Source organism: Pseudorasbora parva, chromosome 18 (genome assembly GCF_024679245.1).
Source record: "Pseudorasbora parva isolate DD20220531a chromosome 18, ASM2467924v1, whole genome shotgun sequence".
Taxonomy (NCBI): Eukaryota; Metazoa; Chordata; class Actinopteri; order Cypriniformes; family Gobionidae; genus Pseudorasbora; species Pseudorasbora parva.
In genome coordinates, this window is record NC_090189.1 from 6,425,014 (window position 1) to 6,445,013 (window position 20,000).

At 34.1% G+C, this 20,000-nt stretch overlaps 3 protein-coding genes across 7 annotated transcripts in view; 1 reads left to right on the plus strand and 2 right to left on the minus strand.

Moving 5' to 3' along the window:
• The window catches only part of st6galnac6 (ST6 (alpha-N-acetyl-neuraminyl-2,3-beta-galactosyl-1,3)-N-acetylgalactosaminide alpha-2,6-sialyltransferase 6), a 16,643-nt gene extending 2,929 nt beyond the window's left edge, over positions 1-13,714 (minus strand). The window contains exons 1-5 of one of the 2 annotated variants that reach the window (XM_067424431.1): positions 13,676-13,714; positions 5,895-5,956; positions 4,742-4,939; positions 2,506-2,915; positions 246-353 (exon numbers count right to left, since the gene is read on the minus strand). In XM_067424431.1, the coding sequence (XP_067280532.1) occupies positions 246-353; positions 2,506-2,915; positions 4,742-4,939; positions 5,895-5,918 (740 nt within the window). In that variant the 5' untranslated portion in view covers positions 5,919-5,956; positions 13,676-13,714. Of the gene's footprint in view, positions 1-245; positions 354-2,505; positions 2,916-4,741; positions 4,940-5,894; positions 5,957-6,562; positions 6,689-13,675 lie in introns of those variants that run through there. The other variant, XM_067424430.1, reaches the window with a different exon arrangement.
• Positions 6,960-15,524, minus strand: st6galnac4 (ST6 (alpha-N-acetyl-neuraminyl-2,3-beta-galactosyl-1,3)-N-acetylgalactosaminide alpha-2,6-sialyltransferase 4). 2 transcript variants are annotated; one of them, XM_067424433.1, is made up of 6 exons: positions 15,466-15,524; positions 15,059-15,130; positions 14,821-14,961; positions 13,868-14,277; positions 13,676-13,783; positions 6,960-11,889 (listed from the first exon to the last, which is right to left on the minus strand). In XM_067424433.1, the coding sequence occupies exons 2-6, from the start codon at positions 15,068-15,070 to the stop codon at positions 11,703-11,705; spliced, it is 858 nt and encodes a 285-aa protein (XP_067280534.1). In that variant the 5' UTR covers positions 15,071-15,130; positions 15,466-15,524; the 3' UTR covers positions 6,960-11,702. The 2 variants fall into 2 exon arrangements, with proteins under 2 accessions (XP_067280534.1, XP_067280533.1); XM_067424432.1 differs by having other exon boundaries at positions 15,434-15,500.
• Positions 15,525-16,715: 1,191 nt separating this feature from the next.
• miga2 (mitoguardin 2) overlaps positions 16,716-20,000 on the plus strand; it is a 14,769-nt gene continuing 11,484 nt past the window's right edge. For 2 of the 3 annotated variants that reach the window (XM_067424426.1, XM_067424429.1), the window contains exons 1-3: positions 16,721-16,789; positions 18,479-18,769; positions 19,892-20,000. The exon at positions 19,892-20,000 is cut by the window's right edge and continues 99 nt beyond it. In XM_067424426.1, the coding sequence (XP_067280527.1) occupies positions 18,674-18,769; positions 19,892-20,000 (205 nt within the window). In that variant the 5' untranslated portion in view covers positions 16,721-16,789; positions 18,479-18,673. Of the gene's footprint in view, positions 16,790-18,478; positions 18,770-19,891 lie in introns of all 3 variants that reach the window. The other variant, XM_067424428.1, reaches the window with a different exon arrangement.

Consider the following 20,000-nt stretch of genomic DNA (forward strand, 5'->3'; position numbering starts at 1 on the left):
TTTTTACTTCCGAAACCCAACTGTTGGACTCTATTGAGATCGGACAGTATAGAGACCTGACAGGAAGTGATGTGGGAGAGAGGGAGGGGACAGGATCGAGCATGGTCCCCGAACCGGAACTCAAACTTGGGTCACTCACGGCCCGTGAGGCCATCAGCTCCGACTTGGATGAAAATAATTATTTATCACAGTGATACGATGAAATTTACTGTTTACTGTTTCCTAAAGTAAAACTTTCATCTTACCCACAATGGTTTGGCGGCACCATCCCATAAACCTTTATGTTGTCACACATCTCTATGGCAATCACCATGGTAAACCAGCCTGTGCTTAACCACGACTGAGACTTTTTTCTGTGAAAACAGGAAACCATAACAAACACTGAAAATATAGAAATCAAAACAATGTTCAACCACAACATACAACAAATTATGGCTTGAAAATATTATTTTATTATTATATTATTATACAGTATAAATATTTTTCAAACCATCTTGTAATGTAGCAAAGCTATTATCGTTTTTTTTCTGAAACAAAAATGAAAATTTTCATTTCGGCCAGTTTCCAAAGCAACATTTCACTTTTTAATTTATGCTGAAGTACAAAAATTACTAAAACTAAATAAACAAAAAACTAAACAAAAATTATATAGACATTAAAATAATAATAAAACTGACAAACACAAAAAAATTACTAAAACTTTTAAATAAAAAAAGAAAATGTAAAAAGAAAATTAAAAATCATTAAAAATATTAACAAAAATGAAAATACTATATAATTGATACTAAAATAACACTGCGGGTGTGCGTAGATAAAAAAAACTCAATGTTTTGTTTTAAATAAATTGATTATTTTAATTTGATTCCATTTAAAAGATGTGTTAAAGTTCTATTATTACTTTTATTAAGGCCGTTCACACCAGAAATGATAACTATAAACATATCTATTAGCATAACTATATCCGTCACAATTAGTGTTCACTCAAACGCACAATATCCGTTCCGTTTATTATAAGCGCGCTGCCACTTTAAATGCTCAAGCTCTTTAAAGCAGGGTGAATTCTGATTGGCTAACAATGTTTTTATTAGGTTTACATTCATTCTTGATGTCTAATAAACATGTGGAATGAATTTCCTTCCCAATTAATGGTTTGAAATGAATATTGTGATAAAAATGTATACTCAACATGTATTTAAAGATTAGAAAATATACAAAAATGCTTCCCAAAAAATTCCATCCAGTAAAAATGCTAAGATACTTTTTAAAATACATTTATATAAAATGTTTTACTTAGTTTATTTGTTTACATGCATACTTTTTGGTAGCCTGACAAGCCAGCCCCACATCAAGATGTTTGGTCTGGAAACTCACCATTGACAGCTCAATCCGAGGGGCGGGATAAACGGTTGTCTTTCAAACTCCCTCTGCACGCGATAGGATAGCGCTACACCAACCAGAGCAACGAAGGTGAAGCAGAGCTTGTTGACAGATTAAACATTCGCTGTATCCGGTCGGCTAAACTCTGAACACGTCTTCCCTTTTTAAGAATGACTTCAGTGCCGTTCTTTGTTCTTTTCTCAGAGAAAAGCTTAACTCCCAAGTCTTCCAGAGTCGCGGTCAAAGCTGATTCGAAAGACCGCCGATCGTCAGTTTCTGTGTTTACTAGAAGTAAAATATGGCCCCGCCCACCGACTCTATACACGATGTGATTGGCCCGGCAAGAGTTAGGCGAAGTGTTTTGAGAGTTGCTAGACGACACTCGCGGGCAGATTAGATTTTCTGCCGCTAGGGTGCGTCTAGATTTCTATGCTAACTTTTTGGCTATTTTTATCTACATTTTTAAATGGTAAATGGACTGCATTTATATAGCGCTTTTAACAGACCCCATGGCCATCCAAAGTGCTTTACATCTTGCCTCACATTCACCCATTCACTCTCTCATTCATACACCGACGGCAGTGTCAGCCATGTAAGGCACCATCCAGCTCGTCGGGAGCAGCTGGGGTTAGGTGTCTTGCTCATGGACACCTCGACACTTGGGCAGGTGGAACCGGGGATCGAACCACCAACCTTCTGGTTTGTAGACAATGAACCACTGCCGCCCCTGCATTTTACTGTATTTAAATGTATGTAAATATATTTATCTTGTCCAATATATGTATAAATTGCATTTATTCACCCAGAATGTATTTTAAGATTATAAAATGCTACAACAATTCCATCCAACCAAGAGGAATATATATATTTCAAAATATACACAAATGCTAATATAGATTAAAACATTTTTATCTAAAACAATTAGGTTTATTATGCCTGAGGTCTAATAAACACAAACACGTAGAATACTTTTCCTCCCAATTAATTGGTATGAAGTGAATTTTGGGGGGTGCTTTTTGGCCATAATACCCAGCCCTACAACAAATGTTACGATTGTAACAGTTTACATTAAAACAATGAAATGAAACACTGAAGAAATAAATGAATGAAGATGTTAAAAGTGTTCACCTGTCTCGGCCGGTCTCTTTCTGAAAGAGCGTGTCAAACTTCTGCATTTTGTTTGGTGAGATGACGAAGAAGGTCATGTTCCTGTAGGTCATACTGACTCTCTGGATCAGCCGGTACAGAGTTCCCTTTGCGTCGCGTCCGATCTTAGACGACGGGCCCCAGAATATGATGGCAGGGCTTTCTGAGTGATTGAGGAACTCCGCAGGTTTGCGCACGACCCGAAATACGCTGGAATGAGCCACGACGCGCACACTGGTCCGGTTGCCCACGTCTGATGCGTAGCCGGATGTGGGAGCGTCGTTCATGCGGATGACACACTCCGTGCGGTCGATCTCGTCTCCGGCGCGAGTCCCCAACACGTGACTAGAGCTGGTCACTAATGCACAGTGATGGCAGCGCAGGCTCATGCTCTGAAACAACAGGTCGCAATTATAGTGCAATTTTTCCATCTAGCAAAAAGATATTACAAAATATATAAAAATGCTAATATAGATTAAATAAATTGAAATACAAATTTTCTAAATGTACTTTTTTTTTTTTTTGACATTTAAAAAATATATATTTTAATGTAAATATATTTATAGTGTCCAAACCCTGTTGCATTCACCCAAAATCTATTTTAATATTAGAAAATATACAAAAATGCTACAAAAATTCCATCCAGCAAAAAAAACAAAAAAAAAACATAATATTATACATATATATATATATATATATATATATTTCAAAACATAGAAAAATATAGATATAGATCTTAAAATGTATATAAAAATGTTTTCAATAATATTTACACATTAATATTTAATTAAATATATTTTCAGTGTTACTATATTTATATTGTCCAAAAGATTAAAAAACAAATACAAAATGGTATTTTAAGATTAGAAAATATATATAAAAATACTAACATACTTATGTTAAAATATATTTATATACAAATGTTTCAATAATTGTACTTATATTTCCTTATATATTTATATTTTTTATGTAAATATATTTATGTATGTATATGTATATATATTTTGCATTCACCCAAAATGTATTTTAAGATTAGAAAATATACAAAAATGCTTCCAAAAGTTCCATCCATCAAAAATATATATTTCAAAATATATAAAAATATGAATTTAGTTTAAATTTATGTATACAAAATATTTATATAAAAATAACTTTACTTATTTATATATTCTCATATTTATTTTTTGTTTCCATTTTCTTATATACATTCATCAATGTAAATATATTTATAGTGTCCAATATATATATAAATATATATATATATATATATATATATATATATATATATATATATATATATATATATATATATATATATATATTTTTTTTTTTTTTTTTTTATTATTTTTTTTTTTTTTTTTTAATTGCATGTTGCATTCACCCAAAATGCATTTTAAGATTAGAAAATACACAAAAATGCTTCCAAAAAATTCCATTCAGCAAAAATACTTATATAGATGTGAAAATATATTTATTTAAATGTTTTACTTACTTAATTGCATATATTTACTAACATATTTTGGCCATTTGTTTGAATACATTTTTAATGTAAATATATTTATATTGTCCAAAATATATTTTAAAATATAATGTACATTTTTTATTCACCCAAAATGTATTTTAAGGTAAAACAAAAAACAAAAATGCTACAAAAATTCCATCCAGGAAAAAAGCTAATATAATAAATATATTTATATTGTACAAAATATTTTTTATTGTTTACATATTGCAGTCACCCAAAATCTACTTTAGGATAAGAAATTCATTTTCTTATATTTCTAAAATATTTACTGAACACAATAATAAATGCAACACTTTTGTTTTTGCCCACATTTTTATGAGCTGAACTTAAAGATTTAAGACTATTTCTATCTACACAAAAGGCCTATTTTTCTCAAATTTTGTTCAAAATCTGTCTAAATCTGTGTTAGTGAGCACTTCTCCTTTGCCGAGATAATCCATCAACCTCACAGGAGTGGCATATCAAAATCCTGATTAGACAGCATGATTATTGCACGTGTGCCTTCGGCTAGCCACAATAAAAGGCCACCGTAAAAATGTAAGGTAAAATGTAACATTTTCTACCAACTTCTGAGAGAAAATTGTAGCTACTTTTTTCAGTGTAAACATATTTTGTCCAGAAAAAAACACACATATATAATGTTTTTGCCATATAAACAGTAATTTCATGACTTTGACTGACTGAAAATCTGATCACCTTGTTGCCGTAAACAGGAAGGTATCCCTCTTTCCCAGCCCATTTCTTGAGGTTGGTGTTTCGGACCTTGTGGTGAAACTCACTGACTTTAAAGGAGCTGGAAAAATCAGCTGAGCTGTTTGAGCTGTAGAGGATGAGGAGGGTCATGACGAGGAAGACCGTCCCATAAATCACCATCCGCTGCCCCTGCTGCCATTGCTGAGTAAAACACATACAAACGCTACAATATCAGACAATAACCTATATGTGCATGTAATATATATACACACACACACACACACACACACACACACACACACACACACACACACACACACACAGTCAAACCAAAATTTATTCAGACACCTTCAACATAAATTTTCTCCCATTATCACCATTTATTGGCTATAGTTTAAAACATGGTAATAAAATATGATAAGAAGCGCAAATTTATCTTGACAATGTCAGATAACTTTGATAGAAAGGGATTTAATGGATGGGCCAATCAGCTGTTAAATTTAAGTACACAATTAGATCATACCAGTTTAGGTCAACCAATGACCAAGCAATCCTTCATTTTGTTTATTCTGTGGTTTAAAAAAACACTTCAGCAAAATAGTCAGGTCAAAGTGTCTAAACAGGTTTGGTCCCAAATTTTTATCAATTTTAATGGCAGTCACCGTATGATTTTTTTGGTATATGTCGTCATAGTTTGCTTTATTTTGCTATCTTCACTAACTTAAATGAACTATAGTTTCGTGCACCCAGTAGTAAAAAATTATACCTGGCGTCTGAATTTTTGTTTGACTGAGTGTGTGTGTATGTATGTATGTATGTATGTATATATATGTGTGTGTGTGTGTGTGTGTGTGTGTGTGTGTGTATGTATTATATATATATATATATATATATATATATATATATATATATATATATATATATGTATTACCAGTCAAAAACTTGAAATAATTTAAAAATTTATGTTTTTGAAAGAAATCTCATTAAGGCTTCTTATATTTTGAATACTGTGAAATATTGTTACAATTTCAAAAGGGCAAAGTGTAATTTATTCTTTTCAAAACTTAAAAAAGTTTTTTTTTTAATTGCAATTATTCCAAACCGCCCGCTAGTGTATAGTATTGTAAAATATATTTTTAAGGGTTTTTCTACTAACTTTATCTACAATCCGCAGTGTCATTCTCCTGCTTCCCTTCTATCAGCTTTCAGTTTTCATGCCTAATGAGAGAGAGAGAGAGAGAGAGAGAGAGAGAGAGAGAGAGAGAGAGAGAGAGAGAGATGATCAGTTTTCTACATGCACAACATGTGTGTAAACAATATACCAATTCAATTCAACAATATATACAGTAATAATATTTCCCATGATGGTGTTTGACTGACACAAGCCACACTAGAGGACAACACAATGTATTAATTTAATCGGACAGGAGACACACACCTATTCAATTATAGGAACCTAACACATTTAAAACCTGCTCAATTAAATATGGATGCAATTATAATGGTAAGAGATTCAATGTTTTGGTCTGAACAGCATGCAACAAATATTTTAAAATCTGTCACACCTCCAGGGCCTCTGTAACTTAAACCTGTAAGCGTCATATCCCATAAATAAACACATATGTGTACAGAATGACAGTATTGTGAATCTAAATGATATTCATGAACACACATCATCAATCACATTAATGCCGTGTGTCCGCCAGTGATGCTGGTTTCGATCCTCAAGATGACGCGTCTGATCTACACGATAAACCGATTCACGGTTCGTCACATCTTTGAGCTCATAGACAATCAACGATGGCGGTTGAACGCGATTCTTACCGATGAGTCTTGGTTTTTTTCGGGATCTTGTTGTATCCGCGCAGCATCATCACCATCATCAGTTCTTCCGTTAGCCCGTAATATTCTCCGGCGAAAGATAATATGCGCATGCGCAGCACACCGCCTTTACATTCCTGAAGACGCGACGCGCCAGACGCTCATAACGTCAGCACCAAATCGACCAATGAATACGCTCCCACACGCTCGCATTGAATGCATGATGTATGACCCCTTCACCCCGTTTCTATATTTTGTGAAATATATTACTCTATTTATATTAGAATTTATATTACAACAAATACTTTATATTAAGAATTTAGACAGGCTTTACTATTACTAAAAAATGTTTTGAACATTTAAAAAATAATTAATTAATAAAACAAAACAAAGCACACCGTTTAGTTCATCATTCTTAGTTTAATAACTACAAATGTAAATGTCAGATATATATTATTTAGATATATACACATACAGGTATATGTGATTTAGCTGAAGTCAATCTGTGATACATAAAGACTGATTCCTCACAGTTTGACTTCAGCTGAATCACATATAAATGGCTGGGACCATTGTGTGAAAGAATCCCTTGAAATTAAAAACACACTTTTTGAAAACAAATTGCTTATTGTTAAACAAAAGTCATTTTAGATGTTTACTGGAAGCACATAACTCATATTAGGGAGAGTATACAGAGTAGCAGAAAAAAAAAAAAACAACATAAAAAAACATACATGGTAAACTGAATATCATCTCATAACATCATAAGATACGTCATTATGATATTTGTTATTCATTTACAACTCATACAGTTACTCTAGTTAATATAAAAACAGTGATACGACAGTCTTCAGAGAGCACATGCAAATATTAGCATATTGAAAATAGTACCATATGGATCCAGTAACATTTTGCACCTTTCAACTTGGACTAAATACAAAAATAAACTTATATAATCATAAAAAGCATGCCAACTTTTTCTTTCAGCTTTAGTGAAGATCCTCACGTAAAAATAGAGATGAACACTCTTGGGTTAGCTTGTGATTGTGGAAAATTAAAAAATAGTGGAAATAAATTGCACACTGAGTATTTATGGACGCATATATAAACATAGTACATACAGTCAACATAAGAGTACGACATAATAATAATAATACTAATAATGATAATAATAATAATAAAAAATAAAAACGTGCAATGAAAGCAAATGTTGAAATGAAAACTGACTTTTGTTTTTGTTCTGTTTTTTGTAAAAATATGTAAATACTTTTGGGTCATTCAACCAGATGTCCTCGGCTAAAAGAAATTAATTTTGATCATTTATTTTCTAGTGAAAGACAAACATAATATTATATGCCAAAATATTAAATGTCATGGATGTACTGTATATTGACTGAGTAGCCCACTGTTTTGTAGAGGGGGGTCAAAATGACAGTTTTCACCTGAGATTTGGAAGCAGTTTACAAGGGGGTAAAATTAACATTAAAGAGCTGGCAGAATCATCATTTTATTTTTACACAGAGATTGGCAGGTCTATTAGTAAAATCTGTTGATTTCAGCGATCTGTGTTGCATTATATGCCAATGGTGACAGTTCAAAAATGGACAACTAGGGTTTTTTTGTCTCAAGTTTGAATGCCTGTAACTCAAGAAGTATTAAAGATCTCTTAATATACTTTTAGATTTAGATATTTAACAAACTTTTATTTTGTCATCTTCATTTTTAAGGCCCTATATGGTTTAATTCCAGAGATATTGGTATCTCAATATGGCAAATTTTTAGGGGTCAAAAGCCAAACGTGGGTCACTTTGCAATACAGCTGAGCTGATACTTATTTTCTTTTAAAGAGGAATGTCTAGAAGATATTATTTTGAAACTAGAAATGTATTTTTGTTTCCACACCCATCCATAAATATTATTTTTCCAAAGTTTGCGTGCCTGTCACTCAAGATATCCTTTTACATTTCCAGTTTATTCTTGGAGCCATACTGAGTTCCCAATATCTCAATATGTTATAGGAATTAAACTATATAAGTATTTCAAAATGAGTAAACCAGAATCTAAAAGGATATTAAGAGATCTTTAATACTTCTTGAGTTACAGGCATGCAAACATAATTTTTTTGCTTTTTTCTACTGTCACTGTTGGTATATAATGCAACACAGATCGCTGAGATTAGCAGATTTTACTAATAGACCAACCAATCTCAGTGTAAAAATAAAATAATAATTCTGCCAGCTTTCTAAAGTCATTTTTAACCCCCTTTGATCCCCTTTGATATATAGTGGATTACGCAGTCAATACACATCTTTGACATGAAATATTTTGGCTTTCATCACTATTTATGTTTTCCTTTCTTCAGAAAAAGATTAACAAGATATAGAATTAGAGCGGGGGAAGTTTGTGATATTTGACAGAATCTCCCTTTCGCTGATGAGATGAGAATGCGTGCTTGTTGTTTTGCTAAGAAATGTTAGAAATCACAGTAAAAACATTGATTTCAGTGCCTGATACATTTATAAATTAATGACATAAATGATTTAGTTATCTTTAAATACTGCTAAATGAGCTTCAGTTTACAGCAGACCACTAGTCTACGGCAGTCGATCAATGCATGGATTCAGACATGGACACACACACATATATATAATGTATAATGTATAGTGTATAATGAACACACAGCAAGCGTAAAATGAGAGAAAAAAACGGCGTCGGCGAGTATATGAAATGGTGTCAATCACCAGTGAACAATGAACAAACGGGATCGACGCTCAGGACGGCTGACGGGCAGAGGTTCGTAGTCATAAAGGTTTGAGCCTTCCCAATTGAAATATTCTTGCGCTGTGTGGCAAGTTTTCTCTGCGCAAACATCCGAAACACGCCCAGAAATCAGTGCGTGAATACTGAACTGGGCTCTCTTTCATGTCTTCTTTTGTTCGAACAGAAATATTCAAACAAAATTGTGCCAAAATGTGTCTTGCCAAGTATCCTTAGGCCCTGATCAGACAGGACACTTTTTTGCAGTGCAGTCTTTTTAAAATGGTTTTCTATTGGCAGTGAGCGCTTTGAATGCTGTTTATGCATCCCAGACTTTTTTGAAGGAGTGCTCTGAGTGAATGCAGTTGAAAAAAAAAAAAAACTCTGAACAGAAATGCGCTTGACAACATCACGTTTTTTTTCTTTCTATTGTCCAATCGAATGAATGGAGAGGTGGGCCTTCCATTGTGGTGGCCCTTACCTTGATAAGACTGACAGGACAGCTGATTCGGGGTTGCCAAGAAACATTTAAAAAACGCAGCACATTGCTCTTTTCTAAATTAAAAAACGTCAACCAAAAAAGGCAATGCGGTGCACCTCGCGTTTTCAAACTGGGCCCTTAGTCATTTATATCACAATTGAGAAATGAAACGCATGTGTAACAGTATATTAGATCAGTGCAGTTCTTAAAGTGACAGCAGCCTAATTTCCCTGCTGCTGTCTGTGTTTTAAAGGTTAATCAAACAACAAAAGACAAAGAGCAACCACTCATTGCTCTTGACTGCTTTGACCTTTGTACCTTTAATAAGGATTAATCTATGTTTCACAGCTAGTAAAGAATATTTATGGCCGGTACATTTTCTTAAGTCACCGGTTATTGGTAGATGTGGCAATTTTTGTTTGTTTCAGGCCTGGATTCAGACAGGAGTCTGTATATATGATCATCGCTACGCATAAACAGTCAAACTCTCGTCACTTGAGAGAAAGACAATTTGATTATTTGTTTGACAAAAGAGGTATTAGTAAACCAGAGATCAGACTAACATACAAAAGGCAAACAATCTGACAATCACATGTTTGACACTCTCAGTCATATGATAAAACATTATTGAAAGGCAAAAGGCTTATTATGAATACTATGCAGTATGAAGCTTAAAACCATATTCGGATAGTAATCGTTTCTCATGGTATTTTCATCATTTACAAAGTTAGTCAGTGATTTTATTTTGTTTTTGGCAGTCTGAATCCAGAATGTCAGCCGAATATCCTACTGTATTTTGACAAATACTAAGGTTGTGTGGTAATTGAATTACCTTCTGAATATAAGAGGAGATCAATTAAACACGTTATTTAATTGATAAAAGTTTTAAATATTTAAAAAAAAAGTTTATTCAGTTCCTTTTTGACCGCTGTAGAGCACCGTGCGATAACAAACGCTATAATAAAAGATGTACACTTTTAATACTGAAATGCTGGGAAGTATTTACAAGAGCTATATTTCATCACCGCTCAAAAGAGAATGAGAAGAAAAGCACGTTTAACTTTTGAAATGGCAGCAACAATATACATTAAAAATATTAACAGAGCAGCTTTATGTTTACCTCATGAAAATAAGAGGCTGTATTAACTTATTTCCACATTTTTAAAATGACATCCATCAATGTGAGATAAAATACAAGACAAAAAAACATTTCAACTATAGAGCGTCTATCTTCCTATTATCAAACTGGAGATTTTAATGTCAGTTTCAATAAACAGAATTTTCCTTTTATTAAAATAACATGTTTATGTGTCCTCAAAAGTTGCACATCCTTATATTGAATGACTTTTTGAAAAACGAGAAGAGCAAAGAGAAGAGTTCAATATGAGCAGCAAGTTCACCGTAATAAAAACAAGGAAAACTACTTATGGACAAACACAATTTAAGATTTGTGCAATATACTTTTGAATGTGCTTAAAGTTGATTCATGCTTGTTATTTTTTATGCACTTTTAATTTTTTTATTCACGCTTATTATAATTTGATCCGCGACCACGTAGTTTGCTATTCTAATAATTGCATTATGCATTATTTTCTTCAGTATGTGCAATAAATTGTTTTTAAATGTTTGATCCACGTTTATTATTTTTGAGAATTGAATCCCATATACAGCTGACAATCATGCGACTGAGCCTGACCATACATGAGAAACAATTACCGTCTGAATAGGGTTTAAAACTGACAAAATAAAATCGTACCATAAAAAACAAAGCAGCATGATTTAAAAGCCAAACTGATTTCGACACTAAAGGCACCAAAGTGGTTTCTGATATGAGCATAAACTTAGACTGCGAGGAGAAACTGACTGGCCTACACCCTTTACATAAAGCCAGACTCGGCGATGTTACTATGGTGACCAGGGTGGGTAAACAAACCGTAGTTTCCCCTGAGACGCCCAGCGGCTGTAAATGAGTTTCTCTGTGATGAAGCGATGGCCGCCCTTCTTTGCGTGTTCATGAGCGCGGTACATCCGGCACTCATCCAGACGGGACGGCTCATAGTAGTGGTACGGCACGGACGAGTGGTTGGAGAGACTATAATCAAGCCAAATCAGAGAACTCAGGGGACTGCATTATTATGAGAAATATCTTTTTTTTTAAGAAACCTGCAAGAATACAGGGAAGCTTAGATATTTTGTTGATATTGTCCTATTCAAACCCAAAGCGTTTTTGAAAGAAGTCTCTTAAAGGTGCAGTGCGAAGTATTAATGAGGTTCAATTGACAGAAAAAAATCCCTATTTTAAACTTTATAAAGTAAATTATTTAGATTACGGCCAACTGGAATTATAGAAGGTGATCAGCCAGAAGCTAGATAGTTTTCTTACAAAAACGCATCAATTCGCTTCAGAAGGCCTTTATTAAAGGGTTAGTTCACCCAAAAATGAATTAATTATGAATTAATCATTAATTACTTACCCTACTGTTGTTCGACACCCGTCAGACCTCCGTTCATCTTCAGACACAAATGAAGATATTTTTGTTGAAATCCGATGGCTCAGAAAGGCCTTCATTGACACCAATGTCATTTCCTCTCTCAAGACCCATAAAGGCACTAAAGACGTCGTTAGAGAGCCCATCTCACTACAGCGGCTCTACAATCATTTTATGAAGACACGAGAATAGTTTTTCTGAGCAAAAAAAAAAACAGAATAACGACTTATATAGTGATAGGCCAATTTCAAAACAATGTTTCAAACCGTTATGAATCAGCAAAGCGATTCATGATTTGGATCACGTGACAAACTGCCAAACTGCTGAAATCACGTAACACTGGCGATCCGAATCATGAATCGATAAACTAATTAATACCGGTTTTAAGCTTTGTTTTGAAATCAGCCCATCACTATTTGTCGTTATTCCGTTTTTTTGCACACAAAAACTATTCTCGTGTCTTCATAAAATGATTGTAGAGCCGCTGTAGTGAGATGGGCTTTGTAACGACGTCTTTAGTGCCTTTATGGGTCTTGAGAGAGGAAATGACATTGGTGTCAATGAAGGCCTTTCTGAGCCATCGGATTTCAACAAAAATATCTTCATCTGTGTCTGAAGATGAACGGAGGTCTAACGGGTGTCGAACGTCACACGATCCTTATTAGCACGACTCATTATGTTCATTTAATTATTGTTTATTATGTTAATGTATTGATTTTCTATAATTGTGTCTATTTATATACAATATATAATGGTACTTGATTAAATTAATATTCATTTCAAAATATAAATCTGTCTGTTACAACCATATTTTGGATAACCATTATGATATATATATATATATATATATATATATATATATATATATATATATATATATATATATATATATATATATATATATATATATAATAATTAAATTAATATTCTCTATTGATTCTATTGATATTCTATGATTACATAGTATATTGAGCTATATATAATTAATTACAGTAATTTAATAATTATCATTATCTTTAAATAATTGTGCTTTTATAGAGTATATACATCTGTACATTTGAGATGCAATTATATAAATAAAACATCAGATCTAGAATGAAATGACTACTTTATTTTAAGTTGTAAGTTACATGTTACTTACTGTAGTAATGTACTTACTTTATTACTAACTGTAATTTTTGAATAATTACAAGTAACTAACCCTAACAGTAACTCTTTAGTAATTACATGTAGTGAATTAATATTTCCCAGTGCTTATTTAAATAAGTACAATGTAACTAGGCGCCCTTAAAATAAAGTGTAACCAAACTGATCCTACCTGTTGATCTTTTATTTTAATTTTGTTGTTTTTCCTAACAATAAAACTCATGAAGACTAAACTCAACTCACCTGCAGTAAGAGCCGTCAATCATTCCGTAAACCAGAACACTGTCACACACCTCGAGGGCCAAAATCATGGTAAAAAACCCTGTACTGAGAAAAGCCCCTGATTTCATCCTGAGAGAGACAAAGAGATCACGTCATTTAAAAAAATAATTATCCAGTTACTCTTTTACATGATATAATAGAGAAAAAAATGACCTGTTTTTGCCTGTTTCGTTTTGAAACACGCTGTCACAGTACTGAACCTTTTCTCTGGTGACGGCGTAGATGTGTGTGTGTGGATACTTCTTGGCCAGCATCACTAGTGCATTAAAGATTTTCCCCTTTCCATCCTGCCTCATGTTTTTTTCAGGGCCCCAGATGACGTATCTAGTTTCTGCCTCTCGCCCGAAAAAATAGCCCTGTTGGCGTAGCAGGTGTGGCACGCTGGTGTGGGAGACGACGCGCAGGCTGGTCCTGTTGCCCACATCAGCCACGTATCCCACGGTGGGCGCTGCGTTCATCCGGATCACACAGTCCTGCTGGTCGATCTCTTGACCCCGTCCACCGCCCAGCATCTGCCCGGAACTGGACACCACGGCACAACGGCCGCAGCGGAAGTCCAGCAACTGAAGCCAGAAAAATACATTAAAAAATACTCAGAAAAAGGTGCAAACGATGTCACTGGTACTTTTAGGTACTAATATGTACCTTTAAAGGGTTAGTTCCCCCCAAAATTAAAATGATGTAATTAATGACCATATTGTGTATTTTCGATGCTTCAAAAAATTAAAACTAACCAACTGATGTCACATATGGACTACTTTAATGATGTTTCTTTTACCTTTCTGGAAAGGGACAGTATACCGTACATTTTCAATGGAGGGACAGAAAGCTCTCGGACCAAATATAAAATATCTTAAACTGTGTTCTGAAGATGAACGGAGGTCTTAAGGGTTATTAGGGTGAGACATTAATGACATCATTTTTGGGTGAACTAACCCTTTAAAGTCCTAATATTCACCATTTAGGTACAAAAGTGTACCTTTTGAAAAGGTCCCACCCCAGTGATAGATTTTGTACCTTTTTTTCTCAGAGTGTATGAACAAAAGAATGTGTACAGTAGTTTTAAACTGAACTGTATAGCGGTTCAAAGGTGGAATGCAACTTACAAACGAACTTGAGCGAGTGTTGGGATGGACCCTCGTGTAACCACGGACACCTGTTTTCACGGCAAGCCCAGTCTTCATCACATGATTGTACCATAGCAGCAGACACACAGAGAGGAGGAGGAGGCAGATCCAGTGAAACCTCTGAGGGATGAAGGGTGAAGTGAGAGACAACTTCATTCAGTCAATAATAAACAGTTTACTGGCACATTTCCCATACTATGAGATATGAAAGCAATACCAGGGTGTTCATATCCTATTGAGGCTGAAGCTCCAACCCAGGTGCTCAACTGGGGAGGAAACACTCATTTTCCTGAGAAAATATGGAAGAGAAATTACTGTAATTCGATCAATCATTCAATTCAGTGATAGTATGCAATATAATACACAACCACATACGATATATATGTGCTTAGTACTGTACTAACTTTGTGATCAATAACATTTTATTAATATCTACTGTAAGAAACCTGCTGACATCATGATGAACTTATATCACAGCGAAACGGCAATAAATAAACACATCAATAATCACATACAGCCCCCTTTTATAATGATTTTATGTGACTTAAATCTAATAGGTAATCAAAAGGAGAGCGTGAAAAAAATAGCTAACCACATAATTAGCTGTAAGATTAGCCTTCTCACATTTTTCCTTGGCACGCTGATATTTACGTTCCCACAGCGAACCGCTGCTGCAACTTTAGTTCCGCTCCTGTGTGTGTGCGTGTGTGTGATATGGTGCTATAGGCATAATAATAATATTATTATATTAATAACAAATATATTAAACTAGATGAGTAAAGTTCATAGATAAAGTTTAAGTTGGTGTGAAAAACCTTAGTCAGAAAGTTTAAAGTAGTTTTAAAAGATTCAGGTTTACTATAACTCCAGTTGTATTCGTATGAAAGAAGAAAGTCAAATAAACCTAGGATGACTTGAGGGTGTGTAAATCATGGGGTAATTTTAATTTTTGGGTTAACTAACCCTTTAACAAAATAATACAATAAAAAATAAGAAAGGATAATTAAAACAGTTATAAAAAAATATTTAAAAAGTTTTAAAAAATGCAGATCTACAGTGGCATAGTGAAAACTTTTACAAAAAATTTCAAAGAATAAAGAGAAATAAAGTGCAAGCAGTGGGGCGTAACTTACAGTGGCACGCAGTGCTCATTCAGTAAATAACTTCAACTTCAACTTCATTTATTTATAGAGCACTTTCAACACCACAAGTGGAACCAAAGTGCTGTACATGAGGTATACAAGAAAATTTTAAAATAATAGGTGCAAAAACAATACAAACATATGACACACAACTTACAAAGCATTATCAAAAGCTAAGGAAAACAAATACACAGCTAAAGTTGTTAGGTGATAGGGCTAAGTAGATCTGGGTGTCGTCTGTATAGCTGTGGTAAGCAATTTGGTTCTTTCTCATTTTACTCAGTGGGAGCATGTACAGGTTGAATAGGAGTGGTGCAAAAATCGAGCCGTGTGGGGCTTGCTAGGGTGTATGCGGCTGTTTGGGTACTTGCTAGGGTGTTATTGTGCGGTTGCTTGAGTAACGTTACTTTTTCAAGCCAACTTAAGGAAATAAAACAATCCCCGTTTCTAATTTATCATCATATTCCCTTTTTTCATGGCTAAAAACTATATTACCACGGGTACTACTGTATATACATTATTATTATTATTATTAGTATTATTATTATTATTATTATTATTATTATTATTATTAATGTGTTCGGTACAGTCACACGTCGAGGCAAGAGTCGCGTCGCGACTGTTGATGTCATTGGATAATCAACGCTTGGCGTCGCTTGCTCCTTTTCCTCGATTGGTTACCACTGAACCATCTAAAGCCGTTATTCGTTTTTTTCACTGTCGCTCAAAACTCTGCCCCGCCCACCAGGAAGTCACAGGTTAGTGTGTGCAATGCGGAATGAAATGTCCTTCCAAAACAGGAGAAAGTGAGTGTGGGCTTCAATTCAGTATTTCAAATTGGATTTTGCAATTAAATCTGCTATTATGTGTCTGCTCTTATCTCCGTTTTAAACATATATAAATGTTTATATGACTGGGGGACACTATCCCAAAAGAGCCTGTATGTGTGTTGAGCTAAGCTAATGTGCTTGTGGTGTCTAAGGACATGGGCACATAGAGGGTCAGTTTATTTATGAATCAGTATAAATACAATAAAGAGGATCAAATCAGCAAATAATGAAATAAATTACCTTAAAATAAACAGGTTTTTACCTGTCTGTGATCTTTGTTGTTGCTAGTGACTGCTGATATTCAAATATGATGTAGTTGCAGCGTTATATGTTGAATTCTCATCATATAGCTTAATATTTCTGAGAAAACTGATTCCTCAAGAACCTCTTTACTCTGCTGCAGCAGCATTGCTATATTTCATAGAGTTATGTCAGAGAACTGTCAGTCTTGGGAAATGAAGGGGTGTGTGATTTGCTTAGACTTGCTATCCATCCATCCATCCATCCATCCATCCATCCATCCATCCATCCAATCATACATACATACTAGAGATCGTACAAATGCATGTTATTTTTTATAAAGTAATGTCCAGAATAAGACTTTTTGCATAAAATATTAATTTACACATACATATGTTCCACACATATGTTTTCAAAAGTTAATGAACCATTGATTCTCAATACTGTGTGCCATTCTCTGGATGATCCACGGCTGTTTTTTGTTGTTGTGTGATGGTTGTTCTTGAGTCTCTTGTTTGTCCTGAGCAGTTAAACTGAACAACATTCTTCAGAAAAATCCTCCAGGTCCTGCAAAACTTTTGAACAGGATAAAGATGTCCAAATATTTCTTGTTTTGTATAGATATACATTGTTCTTATTTATTACTGGCCTTCAGAAGCAACAGAAGATGCTTTTTTATCATCTTTTAGCAAAAATTAAGTCCCGTTTACTTTGATCTTCAAATTCAAAAGGGTTTCACCCCTGGCTTTTTATGTCGTGTTTCCTCCTAGACTTCAGTGAATGTTTGAACATTTTTTAATAGTTGTGTTTGAGTCCCTCAATCTTCCTCAGTTTCAAAATATGGATCTCAAAATCATACAGTCACTGGTGAAAGGGTTCAAATGTGCAAAAGATGCTGGAAAACTGAAGAATTTGCAGGACCTGGAGGACTTTTCTGAAGAATGGTGTTCAGGTTAACTGCTCAGGACAAACACGAGACTCAAGAACAACCATCACACAACACACACACAGCCGTGGATCATCAGGGAACGACACACACAGTGTTAAGAATCAAGGGTGTGTAAACTTTTGAACGGGGAATTTTAATAAATAAAGCTATGTTATTTTATTGTGGACTATATGTGAACATATTTTAAGTAAATTATCTCATTCAGGACAGCACTAAATAAAAACGCATTTAATAAACGCAACTAATAACACGCATTTTGTATGATCCCTCTTATTTAGTTACGATTATTCACATTTTCAGATTCTGCAAACAGTTCACATACTTTTTCTTGCAACTGTTTCTATCTGTCTGTCTGTCCCCTCATTTTACCCTATGGTGCCAGTATTCACGCATATGGTGTGTTTCAGTCTGTTTAAATAAGCAAATCTTCTAATCTAAACCACTAAAATGATATGAAATGTCTTTTGGTCTCCAAGGCAATGAAAATGTGGAGCACTGCATCACTGCAACGTGGAATTCAAAGCTGTGTTTGTGGATGAGTGCTGCTGATCCCCAGTCAGTGTCACGTCCAGCCTAGAGGCCAGAACTGAGATCCTGCTCCAGTTGTTCTGGGATCCGTTCGGAGCGACTCTGATGTGAAAGCGTCTGCAGGAGGAAGGGGCGGAGCTGAGATGTCATTCAGAAGTGCAGAGGGCATGTCCATCATGCAGGCCTTAGCCATGACCGTGGCTGAGATACCTGTGTTCCTGTATTCCACCTTTGGACAGGTACACAGCACAACACACCTCTGTACATCTGATCATATGCCACACACTCACACTCTGCTCAACACACCCACTACTGCTATACAAATACTATACGCTGATACAACAGTGGTCTTGGACTTTATATGGCAAGCGTAGCTAACAAATAAAAGTAAAAAAATTGCCATATTTATTACTCACAATGCCTAAGGGTGTTTGCAAAGGCAAACCTCTCTATTGCTACCACCCAAACATTGTTGCTATTTTCTTCTGTAGATGTAAATGATGTAAATATCTATTTTTGTCTACCCTTTACAGAATTTAAGTAAAATTTTTATTTTGAAGGGTGTAAAAAGAGTTGATATATTTTACGCAGAGCTGTAAACTATAAATGAAAGTCACATTCGATGAAGCATAAAACAAAGCATGTAAAATGTGATTATATGGGTAGAACTAACATATTTGGTACATAAAAAAATGGGACAACTGCATTTTGAATAAAAATTTAGATTTTGTGTTATTTTAGTATTACTTATTATCAATATAGTAATTTGTTAATTTTTATTTTTTACATTTGAATTAGCTTATACAATATTTTAACAGTATTACTTAAAACATTTGAATAATATTTTTGGTCTTCCTTTCAGTTTACATTTTATTAAATTTATTTTGTGCTTTTGTCATTTTTATAGTTTTTTGCTTTTCAAAATATTTCTATTTAGCTTTAATTTATTTTTTTTTTAGTTTTTTTTTTACGTTTTTTTTTTATTTAACTTAATTTCCAACATTTCTAATTTTTATTAAATTTAGTTTAGTTTAATTTAGGTTTTTAAGTTTCAGATTTTAAATCTAATAGTTATATCTTGTTTTATTTCAGCTGTATTTCAGTTACCATTTTTTGTTTTTGTTTTTGTTAACAATAGCAACACTGATTTTAAAACTTTGTTACACTTAATGAAACAAAGTAAAAATATTTATTTATGCAATTATTCTAGGATTGTCATTCCTTTTCCCCTGCTTTGCTAAAAAGTAAAACTTGCAGTTTGTTGATGTTTTCAGTAATTAAAAGTAGTTAAAATAATGAATGCAATGTGAAGACAGCAAATAACTGATTCCTTCATTTTGACGCGTCTGTCATTCTTTCAGTCTATATTCTCTCAGCTGAAGTTGAGTCCTAGTCTGAAGAAGGTGCTGTTCGCCACGGCGCTGGGCAGCGTCGCTCTGGCACTGACCGCACATCAGTTAAAGAGGCGGG